The 14,497-nt window shown below is 43.4% G+C and overlaps 1 protein-coding gene across 4 annotated transcripts in view; it reads left to right on the top strand.

The window, feature by feature from the left end:
* Positions 1-551: 551 nt before the first annotated feature.
* Positions 552-14,497, top strand: part of LRRC7 (leucine rich repeat containing 7) — a gene marked incomplete at its 3' end in the record, with an annotated part of 70,000 nt that continues 56,054 nt past the window's right edge. For 3 of the 4 annotated variants that reach the window (XM_079535600.1, XM_079535599.1, XM_079535598.1), the window contains exons 1-5: positions 555-746; positions 4,267-4,384; positions 5,206-5,284; positions 5,961-6,050; positions 8,659-8,715. In XM_079535600.1, coding sequence (XP_079391726.1) covers positions 558-746; positions 4,267-4,384; positions 5,206-5,284; positions 5,961-6,050; positions 8,659-8,715 — 533 coding nt within the window. In that variant the 5' untranslated portion in view covers positions 555-557. Of the gene's footprint in view, positions 747-4,266; positions 4,385-5,205; positions 5,285-5,960; positions 6,051-8,658; positions 8,716-14,497 lie in introns of all 4 variants that reach the window. The other variant, XM_079535597.1, reaches the window with a different exon arrangement.

The following is a 14,497-nucleotide window of genomic DNA, read 5'->3' as shown; positions in this document are numbered from 1 at the left end:
GGTGGTTTATGCGTTCTTTTCTTCATTTGTGCGCTCAAAAAGACAATGAGGGCACCCAATAAAAACTGTGGAAAGCTGAAGAGGTTTGTTGGTTTCAGGGAAATCAGATACGATGGATCTACATGTTTGCCAGGGAGAACTGGAGTCCAAGTGGCTGTGACTGATTCACTTCACTGTCTCACAGCCCGAACCGAGCAGGGGGTGGAAGCATGGAGTGCACTTTAGCTGGAAAATGTGTTCCTTTCTACCTGCAGGATTTGTATAGCAGGTTTTCATTGTTACAGAAAGCAAGAACGGAGGATGGCCTTGGTGTGTTTTGTTCTGTCACCATGTAGGGGAACAGACAGTATGTTGAGATTGCTTTTTGTGATCATTCTGGCAAGCGGTGCTTTGTTGCAGAGCAGGCTAAGATGTGGAGAATCAGATTACAATACCTGTCAGAAAAACATACATCTCAAATGGCCTGCTGTATTTGTAATGAGTCTGAAGCAATAGGCCCAAACATGTGGATAGTTTCAGAAAACTATCTCCCATTTCTTTCAGTGCCCTGCTTGGAGATGACAACCAAAAGGAAGATTATTGGCCGCTTGGTGCCCTGCCGCTGTTTTCGCGGTGAGGAGGAGATCGTTTCCGTCCTGGATTACTCTCACTGCGGCCTACAGCAGGTGCCAAAGGAGGTCTTCAACTTCGAGCGCACGTTAGAGGAGCTTTATCTGGATGCCAATCAAATCGAAGAGCTACCCAAGGTAACCTGTGCTCTTTGTGTGTTACAGTTGGCAAAGCCGTGTTCTTGAATGCGCGCTGAAGATGTGCTGCAACTCTGAAACGTGGCTTGCTCGTGGGCTGGTGAATGATAAATATGGCATGGTGCTTTGAGAGACTGTGAGTACATGGCCACGTGGGGCAGGAGGCCTTGCGTTTGGATCATCGGTTGCACAAAAAACAAAACAAAACAAAAAAAAAAACCACCAAAAAACCCTTGGTGAGGGTGAGCTGTTGATCCTTGTGGGAGAAAGGCTAGCGCTGCCTGGGTGACATTTGTACAGCCATAAATGAGGCCCTGCAACCAAATTCTGTAGTGATCCTTCCTGTGTAAAACTTCTTTTACAGATTCTTTTGTCTTCTGTTGATTAATATTTACTGTAAGAAATTAAAAGTTAGTGTAACTTGAATGTTCTGGAAACAAAAGAGGGCAAGGTAGTGGAAAAAAACAATTAATAATAGGTGCTAGCTACATAATGAAGCATGAAGTAATGTAATCTGTCCCTTAATTGAATTTTTCTCAACAATAATGAAAGATGCTTACAAGTCTTTTAATTAAACATTGTTCCACTGTAATCCATTTTTCATCATCTCCCAATATGTTCCTGACTTACAAAACACAGAGACTTCTATTTCCCAATGTAGAAAACGTGCTTGTTTCATTACATGGAGTTCCCATATTCAGATACGAAGGTTCATTGCTGAAGATTACTCACTCAATCAAGAAGCTATTTACAGATGATAAGGCAGGGTAGCTACAATCTTCAAGTGTCATGGAAAAAATGATACAGAGAACTGCCTTATCTCTCCTCCTAAAAAGGACAGCAGAGAACCGGAGATTTTTTTTGTCCCCATGAATATAAAGTGGTTTGGGTGCAGATCGTTTCACTATGAATGCAAGTACCTTCAGGACTGCATCTATTTTAATAAAAATATATGGTTAACTTTGTATATTTAAATAATGCTACTGAAAAATCATACTGAAAAAAAAGTGTAGGTTTTAATTTAGCCACCAATTATTAATATATTTGTCTTTGGCCTTGTGAAAGTAGGCATCACCATGGTATTTAGAGAAATGGCAGTGCTGAGTACAAGGCAAATATATCGGGATGTAAGGTGAGGGCCGAGGGTAAAGGGTCCAAAATAATGAAAGTCAAATGAAGGTGACAGTGTCAGTCAGAGCTGAGGTGTGCACTGCACTGTGTTGTGGTATCATCTATTCATACATGGTATTTGCGAAATGAAACAGCAGATAAATGCATACTTTGGGGCAATTTAAATGAGTAGGGCTCCATTTTTGCACCTCTTGCTTCATTTCTTTGTCCGTAAGTAATAATTTGAAGCAAATACAACGTACTGAAAAGGTCCTTATGATCAGCCTTGAGTGTGGGTAAATGCATCATGTAACACAGTCTTGGTCTTGCGCAGTTATGGGAAGAAAAATGGGAGCATTGGTTGGTTTTTTTTAATTCCATCTACACCTCTTTGTCCAAAGAGTTTATTAATCATTGCCGTAAGTGGAAACAGTCCAAATTATTTCTTCCTCAAATTTTCTGCTCCAAATAATTTTTGCCACATGTCGAGCTCTGTCCTCTCCTTAAATTTAGCTGTAGGTGACATAAAGTCATTTCTCCTTAAAATGGCAGTGTGTTTCCTCACACTAATTTGTATTACATGCTGCGAGCTCCTGTGAGCGGGACTTTCCTTTCTCTGGAGATGTGAAGCCCAATAACTGTTTCCAAAAAGAAATCTGTTTCGTCAGTGTTCTATTTTTGTTATTTACCAATATTACGTACCTCAGTGACTCAGTGGTCTATTAAAGCTTACTGCCATCAGAACGCTTTTACCATATTTTACATGAAGAAAAGCACAGATAGAGATTCCGCTACATCCTTATATACCAGTGTTACCTGTTTCTCTAGAAACCAATACACTTCTTAGCCTTACACAGATAAATCAAACTCATTCTGCCTGTTGTATTTTTGAACTTTGTGCAGCATATTTCTTTTTAGGATTTATGGTATAATTCTGCAATTCTTAGTCTCTATTTCCCCCTGACTTTAGACCAGACTTTTCTTTTCCTTGCCTTTGCCCTCATTACCATGAGCTGCCACTGCAAATACGACCCTATTTGCATGAGTCAAGTGAATCAATGACATGAAAAAGAGAATTGATTTTGATGTAGGTGGAATCCCTGCCAATCAGAAAAGCCCAGATGAGACGAAAACTCCTCCCAGTAACTGTCATCTATAAATAATTATAAACTAAGATCTGTTTTAACTTGTACTGGGCGACATTAATAAAGATAAATCTAATACGTTGGTAAAATGGGTATGAGGAGTTCTTAGTTATAGGCTACAGCATTTCATCGCCTCACGGGAAGTGGGGACATGCAGAATAATGCCCGTTGTTGTCCCTCACACCTTGGCACTGTCAGCACAAGTGGGAGGGAAGCGGAAGCGGTACGTGGGTGCAGGGTGATGGATGGCTGTGAGAGCTGGAGGCTGCCACGACGGGGTGGCAGGGCTGCCGTGGGGCCTCTCCTCAGCCTCCTCTTCTCTGGGTTGAGCAAACCAAGGGGCCTCAGCTGCTCCCAGCACATCTTCCCCTCCAGACCTCTTCTTTGTAGCCTTCCTTCGGACCCTCCTTAATAGTTCTATGTCTTTTGTATGCTGTGGCACCCAAAACTGCACACAGTGCTCAAGGTGAGGCGGCTCAGCATATTGTGGGGCAAGCTGGAAGCTCCATGCTTCCTATGTCTTTTATGGTAATGCTTCAGTGCAACAGCTGGGAGAAGGCACTGGGGTTGCATTTTGCAGCTCTAACAGCATGGAATGGTCTGGTTTGTATGCACGCCAAAGCTCTGCCAGGCCTCTGTGCTGCACATTGCTATGGGCTGCAGCAGCGAGGCTGGAAATCACAAAAGCAAACCCTGGAGCGTGGTAGTCCCCTTACTTTTCAGTCCTGTCCAACATGCCGTGCTTTAAGAAGAGGTCCTGAAGATGAACAAATGCATTCCTTGGGAGAGGAGCTGTGCAGAGCAAAACTGCCAACGCAAAGTGTTCTGAGGGGTGTTTCTCATTGAGAAGGCCCTTCAGGTCTGGTGCCAGGGCTGGTGGCTGCAGCTCAGGCTCAGCTTTGTGAGCAGGCATTGTTCATGCCTCCCTCACGTGATCACCTCTTGGTCTTCTGAGAAGAGATTCACTTGAAGGAACAGCAGGTTTCGTTCTTTTTAAAGTGAGTATGCACTTTTAGCAGGGAGTTCCATGGTGTTTGGGCATTTCTGCCACTCACCAGCTGCTCTGGTCGTTCCTTTCATCCACGTGTAAGCTGTGCCGATGTGCTGAGCTGTCTTTAAGAACAGCTTCCCAAATTCTGGCCTTTCAAAATACTTCTGCACTTTGAATTCTTCTGTAGTTTTGTAATATCTGTTGCTTCTATTTATAAAGATGATTCCAAACTGATTTTTCCTGAAACACTCTGAAGTATCTTTTTATGTTACAGCAACTGTTCAACTGCCAGGCGCTACGCAAGCTGAGCATACCAGACAATGACCTCTCCAGTCTGCCAACCACCATTGCTAGCTTAGTTAATCTCAGAGAACTTGATATCAGTAAAAATGGTAAGAGATCAAAAGGACAAGTATCTTAAAGAATTGTGACGAGTAAACGAACAACAAGGAAGCTTAAATTCTAGCAACTGTATTCTAGAAAACATACTCTTTTTTTCTACATTGTGCTCTGCTTTCTTACCTGATGCTTTCAACAGGTGTGGGTGGATATCCACCTCACTTGCTTTTCTCCTAATGAAGTGAACAAATAAAACAGAGGCTTCTCTAGCATAATTCCCCAGGATAAGTTGTGACCGATAAGCGTTACAAGCGGAGGAGCAGGGCCTCGTTTTATTGCACTTAGGAAGCATTCCCCTTTCCAAAGTGGCTCAGTACTTAGTGGTTGGCTCTTGTGGATCAGGTTTATTAATGTATTTAAGGATATAAGGCTGCAGATCAACAGCTGCCAGGATTGATGTAGCCAGCAATGAATTTGCTGATGTACATTTCCAAAATGCTTATCTATGTGCTTAAAAAACTTTGCTTATCTGAACCTGTGTATTTGTTTTGAAAATTAGGCTTAGGCTCTCTTGAAAAAATTATCAGTATAAGTCTAGAGATGGGCAAAGAGGAAAAGAGTGGGCATTTGGGAAAGAAATGAAAGGCGCAAATATCGGTACAAATATCGGTACAAATTGTGTCACTCTAACTCTAGAACGCAGAATTTGTACTGCAAGCCACATTGCCTGTTGTGGTCTATTTATTTACTGCTAAAGTACCTTCTGGATTGTAATACTGAAGTATGTTTATCACTGTTAGATCTGAACTCATTCAGGATCAAAACAGGTTGAACAGTTTTCACGTGTGCATAACACTACTTTCAATGTTTTCAGGAATTCAAGACTTCCCAGAGAATATTAAGTGCTGTAAATGCTTAACAATTATTGAAGCCAGTGTCAATCCAGTATCTAAGTGAGTATCAGGAGCCTTGTGTTTGTATTATTGTTAGTGCAGAGAATGTATGCAAAGTTAACTGAAATCTGGAGGCCCAATGTCAAGTTTATTTACGGAATTAATGAGAATTGTTTTTCAACTGTTTGAAATCCAAGATGGATACATCTCTGCAGAGATGTCTGCTCTGGGTGGGAGCACGGCGTGTGTTGGTGCAGCCTGCAGGCTGGTAATGGATGTATTTGGGAGTAAGCTGTGCTGCATCCTCCAGTGCCATAATCTCCAGGTTGGGACTTCAGAAATACTTACTCCTGCCAAAAACCTGCAGTCACCGAATGTCTTTGTAATCCTGTGATATATGAAATAAAGTGAAGGAAGTGAAGGAATGAAACTTCAGTATCTCAGAGGGGAGGGGGAGGAGCAATATACCTTTGGCTTAAAAGCTTCAACTTGAAAGGGAGAAAAGGCCGACACGACTGGGATGTGCCAGGGAGTTGAATTTCATGTGGTTATAGCAATGTGGAAAAGATGAGAGCAGTCAAAAATATCCATAAAAAGCTGCTCAGTAAATTCTTCTTGATAATTTGGGTAGAAAAAGAGGGTGAGAAAGAAAGTCATCTTTCTCTTTCTAAATATATATTGTTATTATTTCCATAGCAACTTCAGTGTGAGCATTAAGCTTTTAACTGTTTTTTAGGCTGCCAGATGGCTTCACACAACTTCTAAATTTGACCCAGCTCTATCTAAATGATGCCTTTTTGGAGTTTCTCCCAGCTAACTTTGGAAGGTAAGAATTAGTCATCAAAGCGCGTTGCTCTTTCATATGAACCCACTTCAGGTTTTAAAGGACCATTTTAAAACTGTAATTTATTTTTTTTTTAAATAGCAACAACAAAAAGTACAGATTTTTGTCTCTTCAGCCCTATTTTGATGAATTGTTACTGTTAGAGAGAATATTATGTCAGCAAGAATTCTATGATGAAGTGAAGCACTTTGCTGGTTTAGGGAAAAGGTGGACAGGAATGAGAATTGGAGAAAAGAGGCCTGTCTTAGTCAAATGTGTTATTAAGTTGTGGCAAGTGCAGAAAATAACAGTGTGGTGTAGTGTATGCTATTGAGGACTGAACAGAAAGAAAAACGCGTCGTGAGCCGGAAAGAAAGATAAGGAAGGGCTGAGTGTGGTGGAGCAACAAAAACAAGAATAGAAAAGCAAGGAGAAGAGAGAAGGTTCAAAAGACAGCAGAGCAGAAAGGATGTTGGGTGGCAGTACAGATAAATGCAGTAGAAGCTGAGCTAAAATGTTACGTAAGCATGAGTCAAAGGCAGAAAACCAAAGACAATTTGATGTGGCCATTGAAGAATGCACCACAACATTCACATCTCTGCTGTGCTGCCAGCAGAAAGGTTGTGCAGCTCTTCTGCCTTCTGATTGCCCAGTGGGACAAATAGCTCAGAAGACAGAGGACTAAAGGAGGAAAAGGTGATGTTACAGAATTCATCCAGTATTAGTTTCTTTCCTGGTCTATCTAGCTACTTGTAAGAGCGTGTCACAGTTCCGTTGGGAATATCACCTCAGCACTCCAACACCAACACCGGTGTGGCATAACTGGTGTTGGAGGTGATGGTACTCAGGCACTGAGAAATAGGAAGTACAAATTTGTTAGCATTTGCTTGCTGAAACTGTCGCTGACCCTGAACTCTATGTGCTATACTGCAGTAACTTTTAGAAAATGCCCCGTTGAGAAAAGGGGAACTTGTCATTGCTTGCAGATGTTGAGTGTTTGGAACATCAGAATAAATCTGAAGATCGCTTTTGCAGTTCAGAATTCAGACAGCATGTACAAGTGATAAGGAAAGACAAAGGCATGAAATACCCCTGCAATTTATCAGATGTGTAGTTTTTCTGTCCATGGAATAATTATATTCATTATGCTCTTCTGAAGCTCTGCTTGCACTCGTCTACTGATCTTTGGCTCTTAAGAACATCTCCAGCATTCTACATCTCTTAGCAGAAAGCACTCACTTTTTTTTTTTTAATCTACAAATGCAGATTTTATCTAGATGAGATGACATTGGTTCCAGCAGTGGTTGTTGTTCTGTCATTACTGTGCTGCTCCTGTTATCCCTTTGGTATCCTGCACTTACAAATCCTTGTCGTGTCTCTGAAGCTTCCAACATTAGCGTACAGAAATTGCGCTGTTTATCACTGAGCACACGAGCTCTGTAACTGTGACTCTTATTGCCCTGCTCCAGATTTTAGTGCTTGCTTTGTCTCTTCTGCTGCAGTAACGTTCAGTTAATCTGTTACAGTCTCATTTAGCCATCTGATCACAGTGGGGAATGGAGCCTACAGGAGCATCGTGTAAACATCTCTGCACTTCTCACTTAGAGGTGTTGCTTTTAGTCCTGGCTAAAGTGCAAGTGTAGGATTTACAATGGTTTTTTTTTTCCCTTTTTTTTTTTTTCTTTTTTGGTAGGAAAAGGGGAAAGTCATGGGTTTCTAGAATAGCTGGGAAGTCTGAGATTCTGTGAAACAGAAAATGGATATTGCATTGGACAGAAGTATTCACAGCTTTGCTGTATGGCTTCAGCTTTTCTCACGGACACGTGCTTACACTTAGGGCACTAATGGGCCTTCACTGTAGAGTAATATCAAAAGGCAATATTAGTGGAGTTGTTGGAACTCATCATAAAGTTCACCAATAAACTTTCTGAACGTTTAAGAACAGTGCTATCCACCTAAAATCTTACACAGTGTGGCTCTGATGTAGCAGCTCTGTTTAGAAATAGCAGAGTTATGAGTGAGTGATGCAGAATCACCCCATTTCACATGGCCTGAGTAATACTGCTGGTTAGAGTTGCAGTGTTGGGGAATGGTGAAGTGCTGCCGTATAGAGGTTCTAATTTGTACCAGCACATATGTCCTACTTCTGCATAAAATACAGAAAATGAAATGGAGGTTTGTTCTGTAATGCTGGTCTGTCGATGTGGAGCTGCAGAATATAAGGCTACAAATGGAAGAGGGAATTGCAAACTGTGTAGCAGCTGCTTTTCATGTTTTCACAGATCCAGAAATATTTGAGAGAAATTAGCTTTTCCTTTGCTTGCCTTGTTGGAATTGTCAATAAAAGTAGTTTATCATTATTCGAGAAAACTGAGGTGTGTCAGAAGTTTTCAGATGAGTTCGGATAAGGACATAAAAAGAAGATGGAGTAAATACAGAGCTATTTGGTTCTGAACGCATTGTATGTTAAGTTCAATCCCACAATTGCTGGAGGTCTTGTTATTTTGTAGTACACAAACTCGCCTTACTGCAGTGAGCAGCTTCAAACCATTCCAGTGGGTTTCTGAACTGATTCATAAGATGAACTAATTATTTTCTCTTGTATTCCTAGACTTGTCAAATTGAGAATATTGGAGTTAAGGGAAAATCACTTGAAAACTCTACCAAAGTAAGTGACGACTATTTATGTAACGCTCTTTGACCTGACATTTCCTGCAGTGCAAAATAATTTTACTGGTAGCATTCTGATGATGTTATTTCTGTTCAGATCTATTTTTTTTTTCTCCTGTTCGCAGACAACGTAGCAAAGATTTTTAGCAAAAAGCAAATGTTGAATGGAAGATGGGTGCTTGTAAACTAGCTGACTACAGCTCAGTACCCCGAATCTGTAGTGTAACATCCTGTAACATTCAAATATGAGATGTAAACAGAATTGGGAAACAAAATATGAAAAGCCCTGGTCATTGATTCAGTGACAGTCTGTTCTCATGAAGAACTACTGTGAGTCATTGGAAATGTGTGCAGTGTAACCTCATCAGAACAACCTCCCAGTAAGGTTTGTGAGGAAGCAAAGTGCGTTTGCTTGTTTATGATACTGTTTGGAAACTCGTGTCATCAGAATGTTGAGAAATGTCCATCTTACTGTTTATTTTAAACAATGGTATTTATCTTGGTACTGCCATCATTTGACCAACATTTAAGTGGTATTTTGAAAATGAAGCGGTAAATGAGAGGTGAACATCTACGCTTCCCATGCTGCATGCAGGGAGTTCCACCGCGGAAAGCAAGGAATACACTTCTGAATTCCAACCAGCATTGTGTGCTTTCTATGCAAGGATCTGTACCAATGAAAAAATACCCACGGCTCTGGGAATCATTCCAAATAGAGGCTGTACGTCCTCACTGTAGATGAGACTTACAGTGGTGATGGAAGACTTCTACTTAGGACACTTCTAACACTGCATTGTGTGCTATTTAGCACTGTGCTTAGCAATCTCGCATTCACTAAAAGCTGATATGCAGGAATTTTCCCTATGTGGGACGTGATGCTTTCACTGCTCCGCTTGGGTATTTCCCTGAGGGCCCAGAACGACCCTTTTCAGAGATAAGTCATGTTTTATGTTAAAGGATGTATTTCTGATACCAGTGGGAAACACTTATTTTGTGTGCAGACATCCTATTTTCTCTGCTCTGAATTCAGTGTGCATTTTTTTGAGAAACAAAGCAGGCCCTTCAGTCCTCACTGATGTGCCGGGAGAGCAGGTCTGTGGCTTTGGGGTCATTCCTGTCTGCAGGCTGTGTGTGCACTGCGGCTTATGGCAGCGGGGCAGGAGCTGTGTCAGCCTTACTAAGAAGGCGGCTCTCCTTTACTTCAGCAGCACAGGTGCCATCCCTGGTGTCCAGGTGCCATCCCTGCAGTGTCTGCAAGCCCCTCCTGGGTGCAGTACCTCTGGGTGCAGCAGCACTGAGCTGGCCGTGGCTGAGCTCAGTGACTTCCTGCTGATGGCTCCGGCAGGATGGAGGCTCTGAGTGCTGTAACCAAGGGAGACGTTCCTTGTGGGCGGTCGGTCTCATCTCTGCTGCAGCAGGAGGCTCTGCTGAGGCAGACTGGAAAGAAGGGCTTCTGCTTGTGCAAACGCTGCCCTTCAAAATGGTGGTAAGGAGGCACAGCTGTAGTATGAGAGAGAGGGGAGAAAGAATCGCCCCGAGTGCAGTGCTGGTCTGTGTCCAACCTCAGTCAGGAAATGCATGCGGCCCTATAAGCCAGAGGGGTTTTACAGCCTGGTGTTGGGGCAGATGGGGCAGGTCTGCAGATGTGTACTGCAGAGCTTTCCTTCTTAACCTGCAGTTTGTTTGGTGCACTGTGATCAGGGGAGCCTACTGATGGTTGGTAGTTTGGTGCTTCTGCTGAGAGAAGAAATGTGAAAAGGAAGGTGAATGCCTAATTTTAATGTTGTGCTTCTGCTCTTAGCTAGCCTAGAAGTGTTCCATCAGACCTTTGGAAGTAGCATCTGCTTAGTGCTGTTACCATGTCAAATGCAACTTAAATCACGTGCAACGAAAAGTTACCAAAAAGCAGACGTCAGTCTGTCCTCTGTGCTGTGCTGTCAGCTGTGTGTGCATGAAGACTTTCTAAGGGAAGCATTTAGCATCTTGGCATAAACAGCAATTAAATGTGCTTTGTGTTTACTGTAGCTCTATTTTTGCCACTCAGTCAACAAGTCAAGGTTGTTGTAAAACGTATCCATGGTAACCAAGTGCCAAGTGTTCAAATTTAGTTACAAAATCATCAAAGTAAATACTAATAACTGCTGGTTGGAAGGAAGCTCCCTCACCAGAGCAGGGATCTCCAAAGTGGTGTTCTTTAATCCTAGAATGGCCTGGGTTGCAAAGGAGCACAACGCTCATCAGTCCCAACCCCCTGCTGTGTGCAGGTCGCCAACCAGCAGCCCAGGCTGCCCAGAGCCACATCCAGCCTGGCCTTGGATGCCTGCAGGGATGGGGCATCCACAGCCTCCTTGGGCAACCTGTTCCAGTGCCTCACCACCTTAATAGGCCTTGCATTACACAACAAGAGCTCTCCGTTGACTGAGTTTGTCATAATTTTTCTGCATGTAAAACAAGTCCAAACGTATCAGTGTATTCCCTGACACTTTGTGGTGGAAAATTGATGCAGTGCAGAGAGTTTTCTCTGGGACAGACGTAGCAAACATTGCAGTTCTGCTGTTGTGCTGGGTTGTGGTGGGCTGGAGGAGTGCCCTGATGTGCAGGAGCGCAGAGCAGGGTGTTCCTGTTCTCCATCAGCAGTACTTTCTCTTCAGAAGACTTTGCTGCTACTTCTTAAATGCTGAAAATATTTGTATGTTGATGTACAGCTCTTCACAAAACTGCTTTCTAAAAACAATTATTTCTTTTCTCTCTTACATGGTTAGTAAACATATGTGTTTCCAAGAGCTTCAGGGCATTAGGAAATATCTGGAAATCTCTGGCTAATATTGCAAATATTTTCGAATACCTTATCAAAGCAGCAACTTTTGCAACAAAACCAGGAAACAATCTGGTTGGTTTTGTTTTTCCTTCAATTCCTGTTAAAATTTCTGGAGCATTTGCAAGCTTCTGACCGAGGTTCTGAGGTTTGAGCAATGTAACACCTCTGCAGGTGCTATCCATGGCTCAAAGACCCAACCAGGATAATTCGTATTATTCTGTTTGGTAGAGGTGATCTTTTCTTGCTGTAATGACATGTAATATCACTGTGTAATGGCTCAGGGCAATGCTTAATAGAGCACAGCTCCCAATAGCTCTGTAGCATTCTGCTCTGTAAATGCTACCCTGCTGAATATGTATGTGAAGCTGAAGGTGAGGCTTTCCAATTGCCACTGATGTTTTCAGGCATTTTGCACCCAAACTGAAGCAATTAAGTTCAGTGCAGAGATTTTGACTAGCTTCAGTGGGTTTTGAATGAGGCAATTTGTGCTTCAGTGTTTAATTATTCTGTGTTTGAGTTATTTCTCAGAGTGGAGGGCTGCAATTCCCAGCTTCTATCCTGCAGGATAGCACTGTACTCTAGCCTGGATGGAAAGACAAGGGAAGGCAGGAGACTGCCAAGGGAGGAGAGCACCGTTGCTGTGCTGCTGTTGGTGATTTGGGTCCCACAGGTCCCCTCCTTTGCCCTCAGCACTGCTTGTGGCAGTGATAACAGCTCCTGGAAAGGCCCAAATGGCTTGGTTTTGAAAACCTCCTGTAGGTCAGCATCCTTTTCTGAGTCACTTACCAAGTCAGCAGCAGGAGCCTGGAGCTGTTGGCAGCTCCTCCTCCCACTCATATAAAAATCCTGTTTCTTCCAATTTATGCATGTGAAGACCCTCTCTCTTCACACAGGTGCTATGTTAAGAAGTCCCAGTGATGGACCTCCACACGTGCTTTTGGTAGACTTCACTGTCCAGATCTCTTGTACTCTTTTGATAGGCTCCAGGAGTTTGAGTCATCCTTTCTCATCACAAAAACGTTGCTGAATTCCCCTAATGTGTCATATTTCTTCGAGTATCCCTTCACGTTTGAAGAGCTTCTGTTGATTTGCCTGGTACAGATGGCAGTCACTGATACATGGTCTCCTCAATGTGTCCTGGAATGATGCAGAAGTTATTGTGACATTGCTTACAGGCTTCCCATCACCCAGCACTGAGGTACCATGTGTGATACATGCACGCTGTCTGAGCTTGTAACCCGAGTTCCATCAGCAGTTCTGCTCTGTTCCTTTTTTTCCCTGCTTTATTCTGACTTCTGCTTAAGACAAACCCTCCAGCTGAGTCTGTGGGTGAGCACTGCAGCATGGGAGCTGGCCCAAACTCTGAATACAAATTAATTTAGATTTTCTGCTGTGACCTTTCTTTCGGAGCATTCCTTTTATATCCTTTCCATAGAGTCTGGCAGGTTTCCTGCTCCCGAGGTGCTTGAATAAAGATGTGTTATTACTTTTCATGCCTTTTTTCAAACATTTCTGAAGATGTTTTCTGTCCTTTTATAGCTAACCATTCTGCTCTGTTTTCCTTATTTGGATGTGTGTGCACAGTGAGATGGCACGTGGCAAATTTGCACCAAAGATAAATTGTCCTAAATGCAAATTGAGGAAGGTGGATGCACCAGAATGGATCATAGAACCAGAGAACCATTACAGTTGGAAAAGCACAGTGAGCTTCCATTGCCCCCAGCCCTCAGTGCCACAACCCCACAGCCCTGGAACACCCCCAGGGACAGTGACCTCCCCACCCCTCCATCCCTGGGCAGCTGTGCCAGCACCTGACTACTCTCTTTAGGAAGAGAAATTTCTCCCGGTATCCAATCTGAACCTTCCCTTCTGCAATGGGAGGCCTCATCCTAGAGATGCATCCTAGAGATGTGGGGAAGGTGGATACCCACTGTGAGGAAGATGGGTGCACGCAGTGAGCAGCTCCACCTTTCCTTCCTGCTCCTCAGTGTGCGTAGTCTGTGTGCTTGTCAGCTGTTCAGTGTTACCCAGGTAGGTGCTTTGTTCTGCGCAGTCCGTCTAGGGATTTTCAGCAGCTGTCAGTGGATGTGGCAGCAGCTCTGGGTTCGGTGCTGTAAACACCTGTGAGTACATTTGCACTTTTTATCAATTGCATCTAGTGGAACAGAAAACACCCCACTTAATTTCTCTTGAATTTTCAAGAAATAATACATTTAAGTTACTTGCACAACTCTGTTCTGTGTTAGAGCATATACAGCTGCATATATACTCATATAAATACATGCACACACGTGCATAAGTGACCATGAGTGGTTGGTGAGGGGATACAGCCTCAGCCCCGTCCCTGCAGGCTGTGTCTGTGGTGGCACTGAGGTGGAGATGCTGCTGTCCCCAACCTGACGCATAGCAGCACGGAGGAGGCTGTTGTTGGGAGGTAGCAGATTGTGAAGCATAGTTTTCTGCTTTAAAATCACAGCAGTGAGCCAGGAGTTAACAATTCTCCTGATTAGTGCTGTGCAGTGTGCGTGTGCGCCCCTGATGCGATGACTGTGCAATAGGTGCTCACAGTATTGTCTCAGCACTCCCACTTTGGTGCAGATACAGCTTTCACACCACTCTAACCTTTTATCCGTTTCCCACTCTTAATTGCAGCTCCAGCCTGTGTGGCTTTGCCTCACCTGTACAAATTGAAGTGCTGTTTCCTGTATGAATACACAATGAGGCCTTTTGTACCTAGTGGTTAATTATCAGGCCAGCGGTGTCTGTGTTGGTGTTTGGAAACCATTTACCAAATAAATGTTGTGTTGGGATTGTGACCCCTGTGCTGCATTGTGGGGCTGTCCTGCACGGAGGGCTCTGAGTGCAGGCACTCCAGCTGAGCCCCTCGGTGGGCTGGCAGTGACTCCCAGCTGTGGGTTAACCCAGCACCTCAGTGCCCAGTACTCGATAATTTCCTTTGGAC

This window comes from Tetrao urogallus (genome assembly GCF_951394365.1).
Source record: "Tetrao urogallus genome assembly, chromosome: 5".
NCBI lineage: Eukaryota > Metazoa > Chordata > Aves > Galliformes > Phasianidae > Tetrao > Tetrao urogallus.
The sequence above is the reverse complement of the archived record's forward strand: the minus strand, read 5'-3'. Positions and strand labels throughout refer to the sequence as shown.